At 42.1% G+C, this 16,431-nt stretch overlaps 1 protein-coding gene across 1 annotated transcript in view; it reads right to left on the reverse strand.

Annotated features, from left to right (window-relative positions):
- Positions 1–3,755: 3,755 nt before the first annotated feature.
- The window catches only part of klhl29 (kelch like family member 29), a gene marked incomplete at both ends in the record, with an annotated part of 175,692 nt that continues 163,016 nt past the window's right edge, over positions 3,756–16,431 (reverse strand). Inside the window, 2 exon segments of the mRNA XM_080540434.1 lie at positions 3,756–3,939; positions 5,665–5,809. Of these exon segments, the coding sequence (XP_080396560.1) occupies positions 3,756–3,939; positions 5,665–5,809 (329 nt within the window).

Genomic DNA, 16,431 nt, shown 5'->3' on the forward strand with positions numbered 1-16,431 from the left:
TTGAGATGTTGGCTGTAAGCCTCCCACTGACATCCACTGACAGGCTCTGGCCTTCACAGTCCTAGCAGACTGACATGTGCTAGCGCCAGCTGAATCACATCTCTATACTCACACTGTAATGTTTTCTCTTCCACACAAGCTGTGCCCTGATAGTTTTATTTGCTATCGACACCTAGTTGGAGAAAACTGGAAGCAGTACAAATCTGGCAACAACAAGGGAAAAAATCAGTAGTTTGCACTGCCTAGCATGTGCCTTATTTATTTGACCTTAAATCATATTTCTGAAAGGGTGTTTATTTTCTATTTACGACTCCCTTCTACGTGATGCATAGCAGGCTCAAGGAACAAGTTGTCTCCTAACCGCAGATCTAGCGTCAGATTACACTGACCCTAACATCTTCCTGGTCGTGTCACGGCCATGGCAAACATCTAACCAGGGACCAGTGGGTAGGGGCAACTCCTACCTTATTGCAAAACACCCAAACGTATAGAAAAACTTTTGTTTAAGTCTCTACCTGCCCAGAGGGAACCTGTAGAGAGATGTGTTGTTGACAGCAGAGTTTGTACTGCTTTCATGTGGATGAGTGTCACAAATCAGTCACAGCCGTCTTTGTGCCAATTTTGCCCACTCAGTCAAAATGGTGCTGAGCTTCATATGAGTTGGTATATTCACAAGAAACACATTAACTATGTATTAAGTTGTGCATTTGTTTGATTATTTTTCTAAGCGTTTTTCAATTTTATACTTTGGAAATGATGCTCGGATTGTTGGTGCATTGATTATGAATCTCATTATGAGAAAGGCTATTCTAGGCAGTGTCCCCTATTGAGGTGTAAACAGCATTATATTGTTGCTTTTTTAAATTTGTGGAAGCTTATATGTTTTTTGTTTTCTACGCCTAAAAATAGTTGGGGGTTTCCTCTAGTTGGCTCTGGTCAATCCATGTTCCCCTTTGTGGTAAGTCTATGTATGCAGTTTAGCTTTTGAACTTTTTTGGCTTTCCTTGGCCATGGATGAGATGATGTTTTGACCAGATATATACAGCAGAAACCCCTCTACTCTTTTACATCACGCTGTGCAAATGCTCATCCAAACTCTAACCTCTGGTGCACTTCTCACCACCCCAGCTCACCTCTGCTTTCTCTTGGATTCCAGGTGAAGATAAGAAAAAAAACACAAAAAACACAGTATGCAAAGTAGCATTTTGAGGAGTTAGCATTGGACTACTGCAGATATAGAGAAACAAGGCTACCTCAGCTTAATTTATTTTAATGATAAGACAAACCGTTTACTGGGCACAAACAGTATTTGTCATGTTCCAAAATATCGTTGCAACTCTCAAAAACTAAGGTACTGGATCATCAGCACGAAACCTGTGGTTGCCGCAGTAATCCAAGAGTGTTTGGTTTTCATTCTTTTCTGTGTTTATTGTTTGTTTATTTGCATTTGAGCCGAGTTGAAAAATACAGCATTTAATTTAAAGGAAATGTCACATACTGTATATTTCTGTTTTCCTTTCCTACACCAATGTCCTGGTGGATTTTCTTACAGATGGCTCTACGCTTTGTCACAGGCTATTGAGACACGCTGTCTGTTCATCAACCATCTCCGCTTTTTGTTTAAACTTAATTGTGTGTTTGGTTTGCAGACTGTCATCTCTCTTTTCTTGTGGTGTTCTATTTCTTTGTATTTATTAACATAAATTTAAAACATGCTTAATGTTCATAAGAATTAAACTTGTCTTTTTGTACATTTGAAATTAAACAAATTGGAAAGAGGTGTTACTCATGTTTTGAAATTAGTGGTAAAACACAGGCTTGTGTAGCAGGTTGTTGCGTGTGAGGGGAATAAAGGGTTTACAGTGTAGCGGTGTAGTTATTATTTACCTTACCGACCACATCATGACGTTCATCTTACAACTTTGTAGAAGAAAAACCAGATCAGTTAAGTTTGTCAACATTTTCTTTGTTCATGAAGTCCTGTGCCCTCCCTCCCGTCTAAGTAACTTAATGTTTTTTTTAAATTAATTTGGGAATACAAGATTTGGGTAGTGAGATGTCATACATTTTGGTCATCCTCTCTTGTTATTCTTGCCTATAAACGTTAGTCAGTTTGGACAAACAACCAATTTTTGTCTGGTAGTTAAAGGCGATTTAGTCCAGTATGCAGAATGAGCAGGATATTTTTCATCACAACTTCATTGTTTTTCTTCTCATTTTTACTTTATTGAGTTTTACTTTTTTTTGATGAAATTAATTTAGTGTTGTTTTTCATAGCATTGCCATGTTTTATGATTTCTGAGGTCAATAAAAGTGTATTTAACATCCTCTACCCCTTTCAAGTGTTACTTTAGTGTAAGTTATAATTGAAATTAAACATTTACTGTATTTCTGAAATAAACTGCTGTGATATACTTGAATAAAATTACTTTTGTGAATTGTATTAATTTAATGTATTTCTTCAGTAGAATGACTTCAGTAGCTTCCTGGCAAATTAATTGACATAATTGAATCTTTGAAACAGTCTTTCCTTTTGCGCACCTGAAGGTTGTAATATGAACAATAACTTGATTTGCCTTGTGTGTGGGTGTACAAGCCTGCCAAGTTCAGGCTTTATATTTGCAAATGTAGATGTGTGCATATTTCCCCCCATATGTTTCACTCAAGACAAAAAAACTCCACAGTTTCATCATTATTCTGGTATATGTATTATGCTTTAATAACATTTGTTATTTTTCTCCTTTTGGGTACAGATTTACAGACATACCTTTTTTAATCCAACCTATCAATTTTTTTCTCTAAAAACAATTATACAGAATCACCTTCAGGTTTTAAAATATACATATTTCCTTCCCTTATTTACAGAATAGCCCCCAACCCCCACCCAACATTGTGGCTTGTGGGTTGTGATGAAGTGAAAATAAAGGATTGAAAAAGAAAGATAGAGACAGAAAAAAACCGAAACTGATATCAAGTTGAAATCTTTGATCCTTGGAGCCTCTATTGTGCTTTGGCTGGGTTTAGGGGATTGGCCCCTGTTGAAGTCTCTCAGATGTCATGTGGGAAGGGAATCCCCACCTACATGTAGGTTCATGTCCAGCAGTCTCTGACCCAGAACGAGACAGCTAGAATCACACCTTGCCCTCAAATCAAAGAAATGTCTGGGAAAAAACAAGGCCCCTCACCCTCAAGCATCACAGTATGAAGTTTGTTTCCTGATATGTTTCTAAAACCCTGCAAGCTCCGACTTCTTTCCCCTTGAGACACTGAGACAACTGCCACTGGACCTCCTGTCCTACTAGTGTCATTACTACGCGAACCTATGAACCAGAGTGGCCAGTCACTCTCCTAGACGTCTACCTCACAAGCAGAAACCACAGGAAGAGTGACAGCACCAGGAGTGTGATTACTTTACCATACTGACTGAGGAAAACAAGTAGAAAAAGGGGGCTGCCAGTTAAAAATGTAAAATATGAACATTGAACAAATGATTAAACCAAGAAGCTGGAGTTTATTCTGAGAGGCCCTGTGCCTATAGGCTAGCAGGTGCGCTACACTCTGATACATACAGTAGCTTAGGCACCAGTGCCTGAGATGGCCGAGTGGTTTAAAATGTCTACATTCTGCACGGGGGGATTGGGTGGGGGTAGGGGGTGGTAGATGGATGGACGCTGGCATTGAGTCCTGGAGGTGCTGACCGACCCCAAAGCTGCACTCAGAGTGACTGAAGTGGTCTGATCCGGGTGGAGGCGGTCTCAGCCGCTCTGGATGTACTTCTTGATGACCACACAGCCGTGTCTGAAGAGCGGGCAGGGCAGGGACTGGAGTAGCGTCCAGTTATTGGTGCAGGGGTCAAACGTCTCCATGTTGCCCAGCGCCGGACCCTCGCTGCTCACTATGCCCCCAGTGGCATAGATCTTACCGTCCAGGATCACCGCACTGTCAACACACACAGATAAACACATGTCATCTACTACATCAGTTGTGTCATCAGTATCATATCATTTCCTGTTGATTACTTAACATACATGACATTAAACACCAAAACACAACAACAAGATTTTTGACAAAAATGACATTTTCCAACTGTTGAAACACCAGCATATGACAAATAATTTGACTATAAAGGTGTTAAACAGAGTCATACATGAATCAAATATCAAACATAAGGTAGAGTATAAACAGATACATTGACTGCTGAAACTGTTGCTGTGCCTGACATTACTTTGCACAACTGTCACCATTTCTCCACAGCTGTGATGAAAATCATTAAAATATCCCTTTGTGCAGAGAGAGAAAAATAATGAAAAATATATTTACATTATGCTCATTTGATATGAGAAACGGAAACAGAGTTTGTGTGCAGAAAGGATTAAAACTTGTAGGCTGTAAGCTGATTATGAGTATGTAACCCCGTTGGGGTTTTGAGCAATCTCTATTTACATAAGGTACAGTACACACACACACACACACACGGTTCACTGATGGGCCCCATGAGAATATTACATTTACACAGGAAAAAGGAACAGCTGATCCAAAAAGAAAATAGTTCTGGGTAAACTTAAACCTAAACAGAGGGAGAATACATTACATATAGAGACATGGTCAGAGGAAGGAGAAACTAGTGCCTATAATGGCTGCTGGTGCCCTACAGACACCCTACAGAGCTGTGTGTGTGTGTCTGCGTGTGTGCGTGTGCGTGTGTGTGTGTGTGTGTGTGCTTGTGTGTATGGTTTGGTGCTTGTGCGCGCGTCAGACCTTAATGTAGCGGAACAGCTGGTGAGTGCGGGTGGGAATAGTTTATCAATATTTCTGACAACATGATTTATGTTACACATTTTGTACATTGTCTTAGATCTCTGACTAGAATTGCCTTCCAAATGTATTTATGACTATCATCTAGGGTGCTTCTTAAACAGTTGCCACTGGCCTGCACACCTGCCTGTTCATATCAACCCCATAAACTCCAGACTGATTCATATTGACCCCTAGGACTCTATTTTCAGACGCAGGTCCAAACGCAGGCAATTTGTGTTGGTGGTAACAGGTGAAATGACCACTGTGCTGAAGCACATTCTCATCTGCGCTCAGGTGGTTCATGTTCTCAGCTTTGCTGCACTTTCTCATCTGTGCATGGTGGCTTGATCATGACAGTTAGCAGGTGAAGTGCCATCACAAAAATTCTGGCCTTGAAAATAGCAAGCGCTGTTCATGTGAGAGGTGGTTCATGAGAGGTTCATGAGAGGTGGTTCATGTTTAGTGGTTCATGTGAGAGGTGGTTCATGTGAGGAGTAGTTCATGTGAGAGGTGGTTCATGTGAGAGGTGGTTCATGTGAGGAGTAGTTCATGTTTAGAGTGGTTCATGTGAGAGGTGGTTCATGTTAAGAGTGGTTCATGTGAGAGGTGGTTCATGTCAGGGGTTGTTCATGTGAGAAGTGGTTCATGTTTAGAGTGGTTCATGTGAGAGGTGGTTCATGTTAAGAGTGGTTCATGTGAGAGGTGGTTCATGTCAGGGGTGGTTCATGTGAGAGGTGGTTCATGTTTAGAGTGGTTCATGTGAGAGGTGGTTCATGTTTAGAGTGGTTCATGTGAGAGGTGGTTCATGTTTAGAGTGGTTCATGTGAGGGGTGGTTCATGTGAGAGGTGTTTATATTGGATTCTTACCTGCAGAACTGTCTGGAGTGGTTCATGTTGGGCCCAGCCTTGATGTTGCCTTTGTCAGGGTCGTAGATGGTGGTGGCGCGGGCGTAGGCTCCTCCCAGGATGAAGATGAACCCGTTTAGACTCACCGCCGGAGCGTATTTATTATCTGAATAATAAACAGACAGAAGAAGGAGAGAAGAAAGTTAAACAAACACTCACAAGCATAGAAAGACGTTACCGCTTCAATGATATTCTCCAGTGCTATCTCTATCCACTATAATGGCATCATTTTGTTTTCCATTTTAACCTCCCTGTCTTGAGCTGCATGCAAAATCACATCTACTTTCTAGTTATCGCTTTTTGGGGTTCGAGTCTGGAGATGTGAAAACACTTTATGTTTTTAGTTTTTTTTGGGCAAATGTGAATGTTTGGCAGCTGAGATAGTGGAACTCATAAATCACCTCCGCTTTATTTATTGTTTTGTGCTCCAAAAGTGTTTATAGTAGGATCCAATATAAAGGAGTTAAGTCGTAATAATTTACAATTGGATTACTCCCTATGACATTTTTGTTTTTCAAAAAGTATGAGGAAATAGCAGGGATATTGCAATATGGTATAATGTAATCACCTATACCTTGGTATCGTATAGAAAACAGAAACAAAAGTCCTGGGGCAACCCCACTGCTCCGCTGGGGGATTACAGATGATGCGAGACAAAACAAAACAATGTTGCTTATTGAATGGATCCATTTCAACCTATAGTGCTCTACTGCAGTATGAACGAGGAGGTGCTATCAATGTGCTCCATAAACAGGGCATCTCCCCAACCATTCACAGCAATCGTCTCCCAAACGACTACAGCTGGGCCAATTTACGACCGGCATGAATAATGCACATCGCCCGTGTTCCCGTTTGTTTTCCACCGCGATGGACGTCTCTCGTTTGAGGCGTGGAACGCTGAGTGAATGTGTAAACTAAACAGCCCTCTGGGTGTGATAGCTCCAAACTGAACGTGTGGGGTAGCTATCTAAACCCATCCGCTGCTCCCCGGTATGAGGCCTGGTGTGTTTCATTAAAGTGGTATAGGTGTGAGTGACAGCAGGCGACCACCCCTCTCTGTCAGTGGCACTCACAGCTGAGGCCCGTCACCCTCACAGGCACAGTGAAGAAGAGACCAGGAGCATTCATTGTTTTAGCTTGCTGGAAAACATTAAGAGACCACTCCAGCATCTTTACATGTATGGCAGCCATTCCATTCCAGTGTCTGTTGAATTCCAACACAGGCATACCTTATTCTACTTAGTGAGGTCCTGATTAGGTGATTACCTGAACCAAATCTTGAGTCCAATATTCAGATTTGCCGAACACCTGGTACTCTAATGGTTAGACGGAGACCTAGAGAGGCCTACAAGCAACAGTGTCTCACACCCACTATCAAATTTGGTGGAGGATCGGTAATAATCTGGGGGTGCTTCAGCAAGGCTGGAATCAGGCAGATTTGTGAAGGACCCATGAATCAAGGCATGTACATGGTTGTCCTGGAAAAAAATGCTTCCTTCTGCTCTGACAATGTTCCCAAACTCTGAGGATTGGCAAAACCAAGCTGCTTGATCTTTTGTGCCAGGACTGGCATAAAGTTACCCAGCAGCAATGTCAAAGACTGGTGGAGAGCATGCCAAGGCGCATGAAACCACCACCAAATATTGATTTCTGAACTCTTCCTAAGTTAAAACATAAGTGTTGTGTTGTTTAAAAATGAACATGAACTTTTCTTTGCATTATTCAAGGTCTAAAACACTTTAAATGACAATAGTTTTACTTGGAATTTGTTGTCAGTAGTTTATAGAATATATGTATTTATATATATATACAGTTAGGTCCATTTGGACACAGACAGAATTTGTGTTATTTTAACTGTTTACCAAAACATCTTCAGGTTACAGTTATATAATGAATATGGGCTTAACGTGCAGACTCTCAGCTGTAGGGTAAGGGTATTCACATCCAAATTGAAGGAAGGGTTTAGGAATTACAGCTCTAAAAGTAATTGGACAATTGACTCAAAAGCTGTTTCATGGGCCAGTGTGGGCTATTCCTTCATAATTTCTTTATCAATTAAGCAGGTAAAAGGTCTGAGTTGATTCCAAGTGTGGCATTTGCATTTGGAAGCTGTTGCTGTATACGCACAACATGCAGTCAACGGAGCTCTCAATGCAAGTGAAAAAGGCGAGTGGCCAAATTAACTGTTTGGTACATTCTGAGAAAAAAAGAACGCACTGGTGAGATCGGCACCACAAAAAGGTCTGGACGTCCATGGAAGACAAGAGTGGTGGATGATCACAGGATCCTTTACATGGTAAAGAAAACCCCCTTCACAACATCCAGCCAAGTGAAGAACAGTCTCCAGGAGGTAGGCATATCATTATCCAAGTGTACCATAAAAGAAAGACTTCACACAAGCAAATACAGAGGGTTCACCACAAGGTGCAAGCCATTCATAAGCCTCAAGAATAGAAAGGCCAGATTAGACTTTGACAAAAAACATTAAAAAAAAAAAACAGCCCTGTTCTGGAACAGCATTCTTTGGACAGATGAAACTAAGACCAACCCATACCAGACTGATGGGAAGAAAAAAGCATGGAGAAGGCTTGGAACGGCTCATGATCCGACGCATACTACATCATCTGTAAAAGAACGTAGAGGCAGGGTGATGATGACATGGGCATGCCTGGCTTCCAACGACACTGTGTCACTAGTGTTTATTGATGATGTGACAGAAGACAGAAGCAGACAGAAGAATTCAGAAGTATTTAGGGATATTCTCTAGGCTCAGATTCAGACAAATTCAGCAAAGTTGATTGGATGGTGCTTCAAATACAGATGGACAATGACCCAAAACATAATGCTTAAGCAACCCAGGAGTTTTTTAAGGCAAGTAAGTGGAATATTCTGCAATGGCCAGAGTCAATCACCTGATCTCAACCCGATCAAGCATGCATTTCACTTACTGAAGACAAAACTAAAGGCAGAAAGACCCACAAACAAACAACAACTGAAGACAGCTGCAGTAAAGGCCTGGCAAAGCATCACAAAGGAGGAAACCCAGCATTTGGTGATGTCCATGGGTTCCAGACTTCAGGCAGTCATTGCCTGCAAAGGATTCTCGACAAAGTATTAAAAATGAACATTTTATTTATGATTATGTTAATTTGTCCAATTACTTTTGAGCTCCTGAAAATAGGGGACTGTGTATAAAAATGGTTGCAATTCCTAAACGTTTCATACAATATTTTTGTTCAACCCCTTGAATTAAAGCTGAAAGTCTGGACTTCAATTACATCTCAATTGTTTCATTTCAAATCCATTGTGGTGGCATACAGAGCCAAAATTATGGAAATTGTGTCACTGTCCAAATACTTTCGGACCTAACTGTATATACACAGTATATATTCAAAAGTATGTGGACACAATTATCGTCTGGGGATGTTTTCATAGTTTGGCCTAGGCCCCTTAGTTCCAGTGAAGGGAAATCTTAATGCTACAGCGTACAATGCGATTCTAGAGATTTTTTTGGTGGCAACAGTTTGGGGAAGGCCCTTTCCAGTTTCAGCATGACAATGCCCCCATACACAAAGTGAGGTCCATAATGACATGGTTTGCCAAGATCTTCACTGGCCTACACAGAGAGCTCTGACCTCAACCCCATCGAACACCTTTGGGATGAATTGGAACGCCGAATGTGAGCCAGTCCTTCTCGCCCAACATCAGTGCCCGACCTCATTAATGCTCTTGTGGAATGGGAGAAAATCCCCGCAACCATGTTCTAAAATCCAGTAGAAAGTCTTCCCAGAAGAGTGGAAGCTGTTATAGCAGCAAAGGTGGGACTAATATATATATATATATATATATTTATTTATTTTATTAATTTTACTCAAACACATACCGGTACCTATAAATAGTAAAACCAGAAAAACCGATAATTTTGCAGTGGTCTCTTAATTTTTTCCAGAGCCGTATACCTACTGAGTGTGTGTGTACTTGTGTTTGAGTGTGTGTGCGTGTCTGTGTGTATGTTTGTGTGTATGTGAGTATGTGTGTGTGTGCGTGTCACTATGTGTGTGCGTGTGTGCGAGCGTGTGTGTGTGTGTGTTTGTGAGCGAGATGCCACAGAGGGGTATCTGTCTCCAGAGGCAGAATAACAATAGACACAATTTCCCTGCTATAACTGAGCCTCTTGAGGATATACTGTAGCACCTCATTGAGCACTCGGAAAATAACTATATACTGTATATATATATATATATATATATATATATACTGTATATATATATATAACTATATACTGTACACTCAAATCAGATGTATATAACTACGGTATATACTGTATATAACTATACATTGTACATTCAATAACTATACACTGTACACTCAACTCAGATGTATATAACTATATACTGTACACTCAATAAATAACGATATACTGTACAATAAATTCAGATTTATACTGTACACTCAACTCAGAGTCAGACTCAAAGCCTGAAATTCCTTTATGCGGGGTACACACATAAGGAGTTTTTGGCCGGTTTTGGCACGATTTTCGGATGTCTGAAAAGGACAGAAAACGCCCGGTTATCAGATGGATCTTAAGCGGGGTACACACATACGGATTTTCTGCGATTTCAGCGATTTTCGGATGTCTGAAAACAACAGAAAACGCCCGGTTATCAGATGGATCTTAACATTTTCCTATAACAGAATCCTGGGGTGTGAGGTGTGTTAAGAGTCAATCTCTCCCGCAAACCTGCTCGGAAAATGGGCGTGGCCGACAATCGTAAATGTGAAATGTGTTCAATACTTCCGACCAGAAATCATAGGGTTGCCAGATTGTTTGGTGAAATTAGCGGTTTTAGACTGTGGTTAGGGTGGAAAATATCATTCCCATCTGGCAACCCTGCTCGCCAATCAGGAAGCGAGCTGACTAGTCAGGGTACTACGTTAGATAATAATAACTTTATTTGTATAGCGCTTTTCCTGCAAACGTTGCGGCTCAAAGTGCTTTAATCATTATATAATCTTAATTTAATTATTTGGTAATTTAAAGGCAATATTAAAAGGATGGGTTCACGCGAGATTTCTGGCTTGGGGAACGAGACTCTAGAGCAGGGGTCCCCAAACTTTTTTCTGTGAGGGCCACATCATTTTTCCTTTCTGTGATGGGGGGCCTGGGTTGGTCTCTAACATAAAATAATATGGAACGGAGTGGAATGGAGGCGGTTGCGCAAAGCAATTGCGCGCAGGAGAGCACTGGTGGATGCAAACAAAGTCTAAACAGTTGAATTTGGATGGAATTTATACCTATAGTGATATGTCAATGAAATATAATCAGTTTTACAGTCTGATACTTGAGGGAGGACCCTCATCATACACGGGGGGACCCATGAAGCAGGGCTGTCTGGGGGTCCTTAAACGAGCATCAAACACTTAATTTCTTGCATTCTGGTGAATTTAGATGCAATTTGTGCCCTTTCTGCATCAATTTATGGTGGAAATGTCATTATTTATGTAAAGGAAAACACAATATTCAGGCACCAGATGACCATTCAAAATGTTATGTAATATAATGCAATATAAGGCTCTCAGGCATTCTGTACTTTCAAATATGTATTCTCCTTGAGCAGTCAACATCAACTATCAGCTATTTCGCTAGCAAACACGAAAGCTAACTTATTTGCGAAACAGCGCCCCCGCCACCACGTCGGTGCAATGCCGCAATTGCAGGTAGAAATTACACGTTGTTCAAAGGGCCGGTCCAAGTGTGGGGGTGGGCCGTGTTCGGCCCGCGGGCCGTAGTTTGGGGACCCCTGCTCTAGAGTCTGGAATCTGTCGTTCCCCACGCCCATTTTCCGAGCAGGTTGAGAGTTGAGAGTTGATTGACAATTGAAGAGAATTGACTCTTAACACACCTCACACCCCAGGATTTTGTTATAGGAAAATGTTAAGATCCATCTGATAACCGGGCGTTTTCTGTTGTTTTCAGACATCCGAAAATCGCTGAAATCGCAGAAAATCCGTATGTGTGTACCCCGCTCAAGGCTGTTCAATCCAAGATTTTGTTTCTTCATGTGTGGGGTCTGTCTCAGATAAGATTTCGGTTAAGATTTTGAAAATCCTTATGTGTGTACCCCGCTTTAGCGACGTGGATGGAATACCCCCCAGGGCCCACTTTTAATTTGGATCAGAAGGAATTTTTGCTATCCTTGATCAGATGACTGATTTCCCCTATACTGCTCAGAATCTGCCAATACAGTAGATCTGATCATGGAGAGCAAACTAGAATCCGTATTATTCTGGTTTGGGGCACAAACAAACACTACTACTCCTACTCTGCTGTCCTGCATCCACATCCCTCCCACTAACTAACTATCTTGTCCATACATTTGTGTTGTTACTTCACCTCTTTTGTTGCAGCAGCCTGGTACATGCTGATTGTATCAACTACAGGCACTACCGGAGTGGTCTCTCTCACACACACACACGCACGCACGCACGCACGCACGCACGCACGCACGCACGCACACGCACACACACACACACACACACACACACACACACACACACACACACACACACACACACACACACAGAGCCAGATAAGATTAGCCTCTAATAAACACTACACAAAACACTGAGAACAATCAGGACAACATCACCAGTTGACTGGATGGAGAGGTGCAGTCAGCCAGTCTCCAGGGGCGACAAAACACATGTAAACGATCAGAGGACAGACTTGTCTCTGCCCGCAGTCTGATGGAAGCCCAGGGTTTGCCACAGTTCAGTGACAAACACAGGGGCAATGAATCTTTAGTGCAGGCAGCCAAGAGGCCAGATAACATGATATCACAAGAATGATCTCAGTAGGACGGTAATTAGTTCCAGGTTGTTTCCTAGGATTGCTTTTTTACAAGATGAGATAAATAAAGTAAAGTTGTAGTGAAACAAGGAGTGATTCTAAGATAGACCAGGATGATGTGGAGGAAACTGGATAGGGTAATGGCGCTGTTAAGCTAACTTTGGATACAGCTCATAGCTTCTCTGTATGTCTGACAACTCTAACTATGATTGCTCTGCTTTAAGGACCTCCCTCCCTTCCTATCCCCCCTCCCTATCCCCCCCCCCCCACACACCTCTAGTTCTAATGGTCCCCTCTTATTTGCACAAGTAATTGTTTTCGATCAATTCTGTAATGCTGCAATCTAGGGCCAAGGCTGGCCTTCTGGACACTGGGGGTGGGCAGTCAATGACAGCTTGTCTGCGTGCACACACACACACACACACACACACACACACACACACACACACACACACACACATTCACTCTCCTCTACGCTGTGATTTTTCGTGTGTGTGTGTGACAATTATAATTGTTTATTATAATTGTTATTAAGGTCCCCATTAGCTGACTCCGTAGTGTCCAGTGTGGAAGTAAAACAACATAACAAACAATTACATTAGGACATTACAAACCGGTAAAAGGTAGACATTAATAAATAAACATAAATACCAATTATAATATGCAATCTATTAAACACTGAGTGGATTTGTATCTGTACAATCACATGGTTGATCGCATTAGATGTTCTTTTAATGTTTTCTTGGCTCTGTATATTACTGTAGATTTGACCTTGGTCTGGGGAGTCAGATATCCTCAACTGGCCTGTGTGGTATGGTGGTTATGTTCATTGATAGTATACACTAATTGGTCATAGAAATACTGTAATTAAACGTATATATTATATTATACTGTGAAAAATATTACATTCCTAAAGAAAGTGAAAAGACTGGATACTAATGGATAATTGTTGTTCAACAGGAAGCCATGAGAGTTTATGGTGCATTCTGTTGGCATTCATATGAATAGAACAACAGAGAGCTAGCTGACAGCCCTGTTATGAGCGATTGGAGCTTTTTAAGATCTGTCTTCCATATGACATGACCATATGACTAGACAGGTGACCACATGAGTAGACAGATGACTATGGGACTACAGATGAGCATATGACTACAGATGACCATATTCAATTCAATTCATGAATTGGATTGGGCAGACGCAGAGTCGTACCAGACAATGATGGAAGATGTTAGGATGCTCTCTATGACTGCCCTGTAGAACTGCATGAGGAAGAACAAACGCTGCTGGCCATCTTGCTGGAGATGGTAGTGCCCAGAAACTTGAATTCATCCATTATCGTGACAGAGGAGTTACTGATGACCAGTGGAGAGTTGAGTTGGAGCCTTTTTCCGTCTTGGTGTTGTTGAGTTCCAGGTTATTGGCTGCAGACGAGGACACCAGGCGGCCGACCTCCCTCCGGTAGGCAGTCTCGTCATTATTAGTGATGAGGCCAACCATGGTGGTGTCATCTGCATATTTGATGGTCTTGACAGATGTGTCACCAGAGGTACAGTCGTTGGTATACAGGGAGTAGAGCAGGGGGGAGAGCACACAGCCCTGAGGAGCACCGGTGTTAACTGTGCGGGGCTGAGACAGATGAGGGCCCATCCTGACATACTGCCTTCTGTTGGTGAGGAAGTCAGTAATCCACTGACAGATGGAGGGGTGGATATTCAGCTGGGCCAGTTTATTGTGGAGGAGGTCAGGAATGATGGTATTGAAGGCTGAACTATAATCCACAAACAGGACTCTGGCATAGGTGTTCCGATTGTCCAGGTGTTGCAGAATATAGTGGAGTGCCAAGTTGACTGCGTCGTCTGCTGAGTGGTTGGGTCTGTATGCAAATTGCAGGGGGTCCGTGAGATGGTCTCTGGAGGCTTTGAGGTAGGGCAGAACCAAGTGTTTGAATGTTTTCATGACTACAGAGGTGAGGGCGACCGGTCTGTCGGTGATCTTGGGATTTTTTGGCACCGGGATGATGACAGCTGATTTGAAGCACGCAGGGACTCTACATGAGTCAACAGACTGGTTGAAAATGTGTGTAAACACTGGAGCAAGCTCACTGGCGCAATGCTTGAGGGCAGCAGGTGACACCCTGTCTGGGCCACAAGCTTTCCTGGTGTTCTGGTTTTTGAAGAGGGTCCGAATGTCATGCACAGTGATGGAGAGTGGAGCAGCTGAGGTAGCAGTGGTAGGAGAGGCAGAGTAGGTGGAGGGGGGGGGACCTGCGTGGAGCTTCAAACCTTGTGCAGAACACATTAAATTGGTCTGGGAGATTCGGGTCGGCAGAGGCTGGACAATGCTATGACTAGACAGGTGACCATATGACTAGACAGATGACCACATGACTAGACAGATGACCATATGACTAGACAGATGACCATATGACTAGACAGATGACCATAATGACATGACCATATGACTAGACCGATGACCATATGACTAGACCGATGACCATATGACTAGACAGATGACCATAATGACATGACCATATGACTAGACCGATGACCATATGACATGACCATATGACTAGACCGATGACCATATGATGACATGACCATATGACTAGACAGATGACCACATGACTAGACAGATGACCATATGACTAGACCGATGACCATATGACATGGCCATATGACTAGACAGATGACCACATGACTAGACAGATGACCATATGACTAGACCGATGACCATATGACATGACCATATGACTAGACAGATGACCATATGACTAGACAGATGACCACATGACTAGACAGATGACCATATGACTAGACAGATGACCATATGACATGACCATATGACTAGACCGATGACCATATGACATGACCATATGACTAGACAGATGACCATATGATGACATGACCATATGACTAGACAGATGACCACATGACTAGACAGATGACCATATGACTAGACCGATGACCATATGACATGACCATATGACTAGACAGATGACCACATGACTAGACAGATGACCATATGACTAGACCGATGACCATATGACATGACCATATGACTAGACAGATGACCATATGACTAGACAGATGACCACATGACTAGACAGATGACCATATGACTAGACAGATGACCATATGACATGACCATATGACTAGACCGATGACCATATGACATGACCATATGACTAGACAGATGACCATATGACATGACCATATGACTAGACCGATGACCATATGATGACATGACCATATGACTAGACAGATGACCACATGACTAGACAGATGACCATATGACTAGACCGATGACCATATGACATGACCATATGACTAGACAGATGACCACATGACTAGACAGATGACCATATGACTAGACCGATGACCATATGACATGACCATATGACTAGACAGATGACCATATGACTAGACAGATGACCATATGACTAGACAGATGACCATATGACATGACCATATGACTAGACCGATGACCATATGACATGACCATATGACTAGACAGATGACCATATGACATGACCATATGACTAGACCGATGACCATATGATGACATGACCATATGACTAGACAGATGACCACATGACTAGACAGATGACCATATGACTAGACCGATGACCATATGACATGACCATATGACTAGACAGATGACCATATGACTAGACAGATGACCACATGACTAGACAGATGACCATATGACTAGACAGATGACCATATGACATGACCATATGACTAGACCGATGACCATATGACATGACCATATGACTAGACAGATGACCATATGACATGACCATATGACTAGACCGATGACCATATGATGACATGACCATATGACTAGACAGATGACCACATGACTAGACAGATGACCAT

The sequence above is a fragment of the Nansenia antarctica genome (assembly GCF_963989245.1).
Source record: "Nansenia antarctica genome assembly, chromosome: 1".
In the NCBI taxonomy this organism is placed as follows: domain Eukaryota; kingdom Metazoa; phylum Chordata; class Actinopteri; order Argentiniformes; family Microstomatidae; genus Nansenia; species Nansenia antarctica.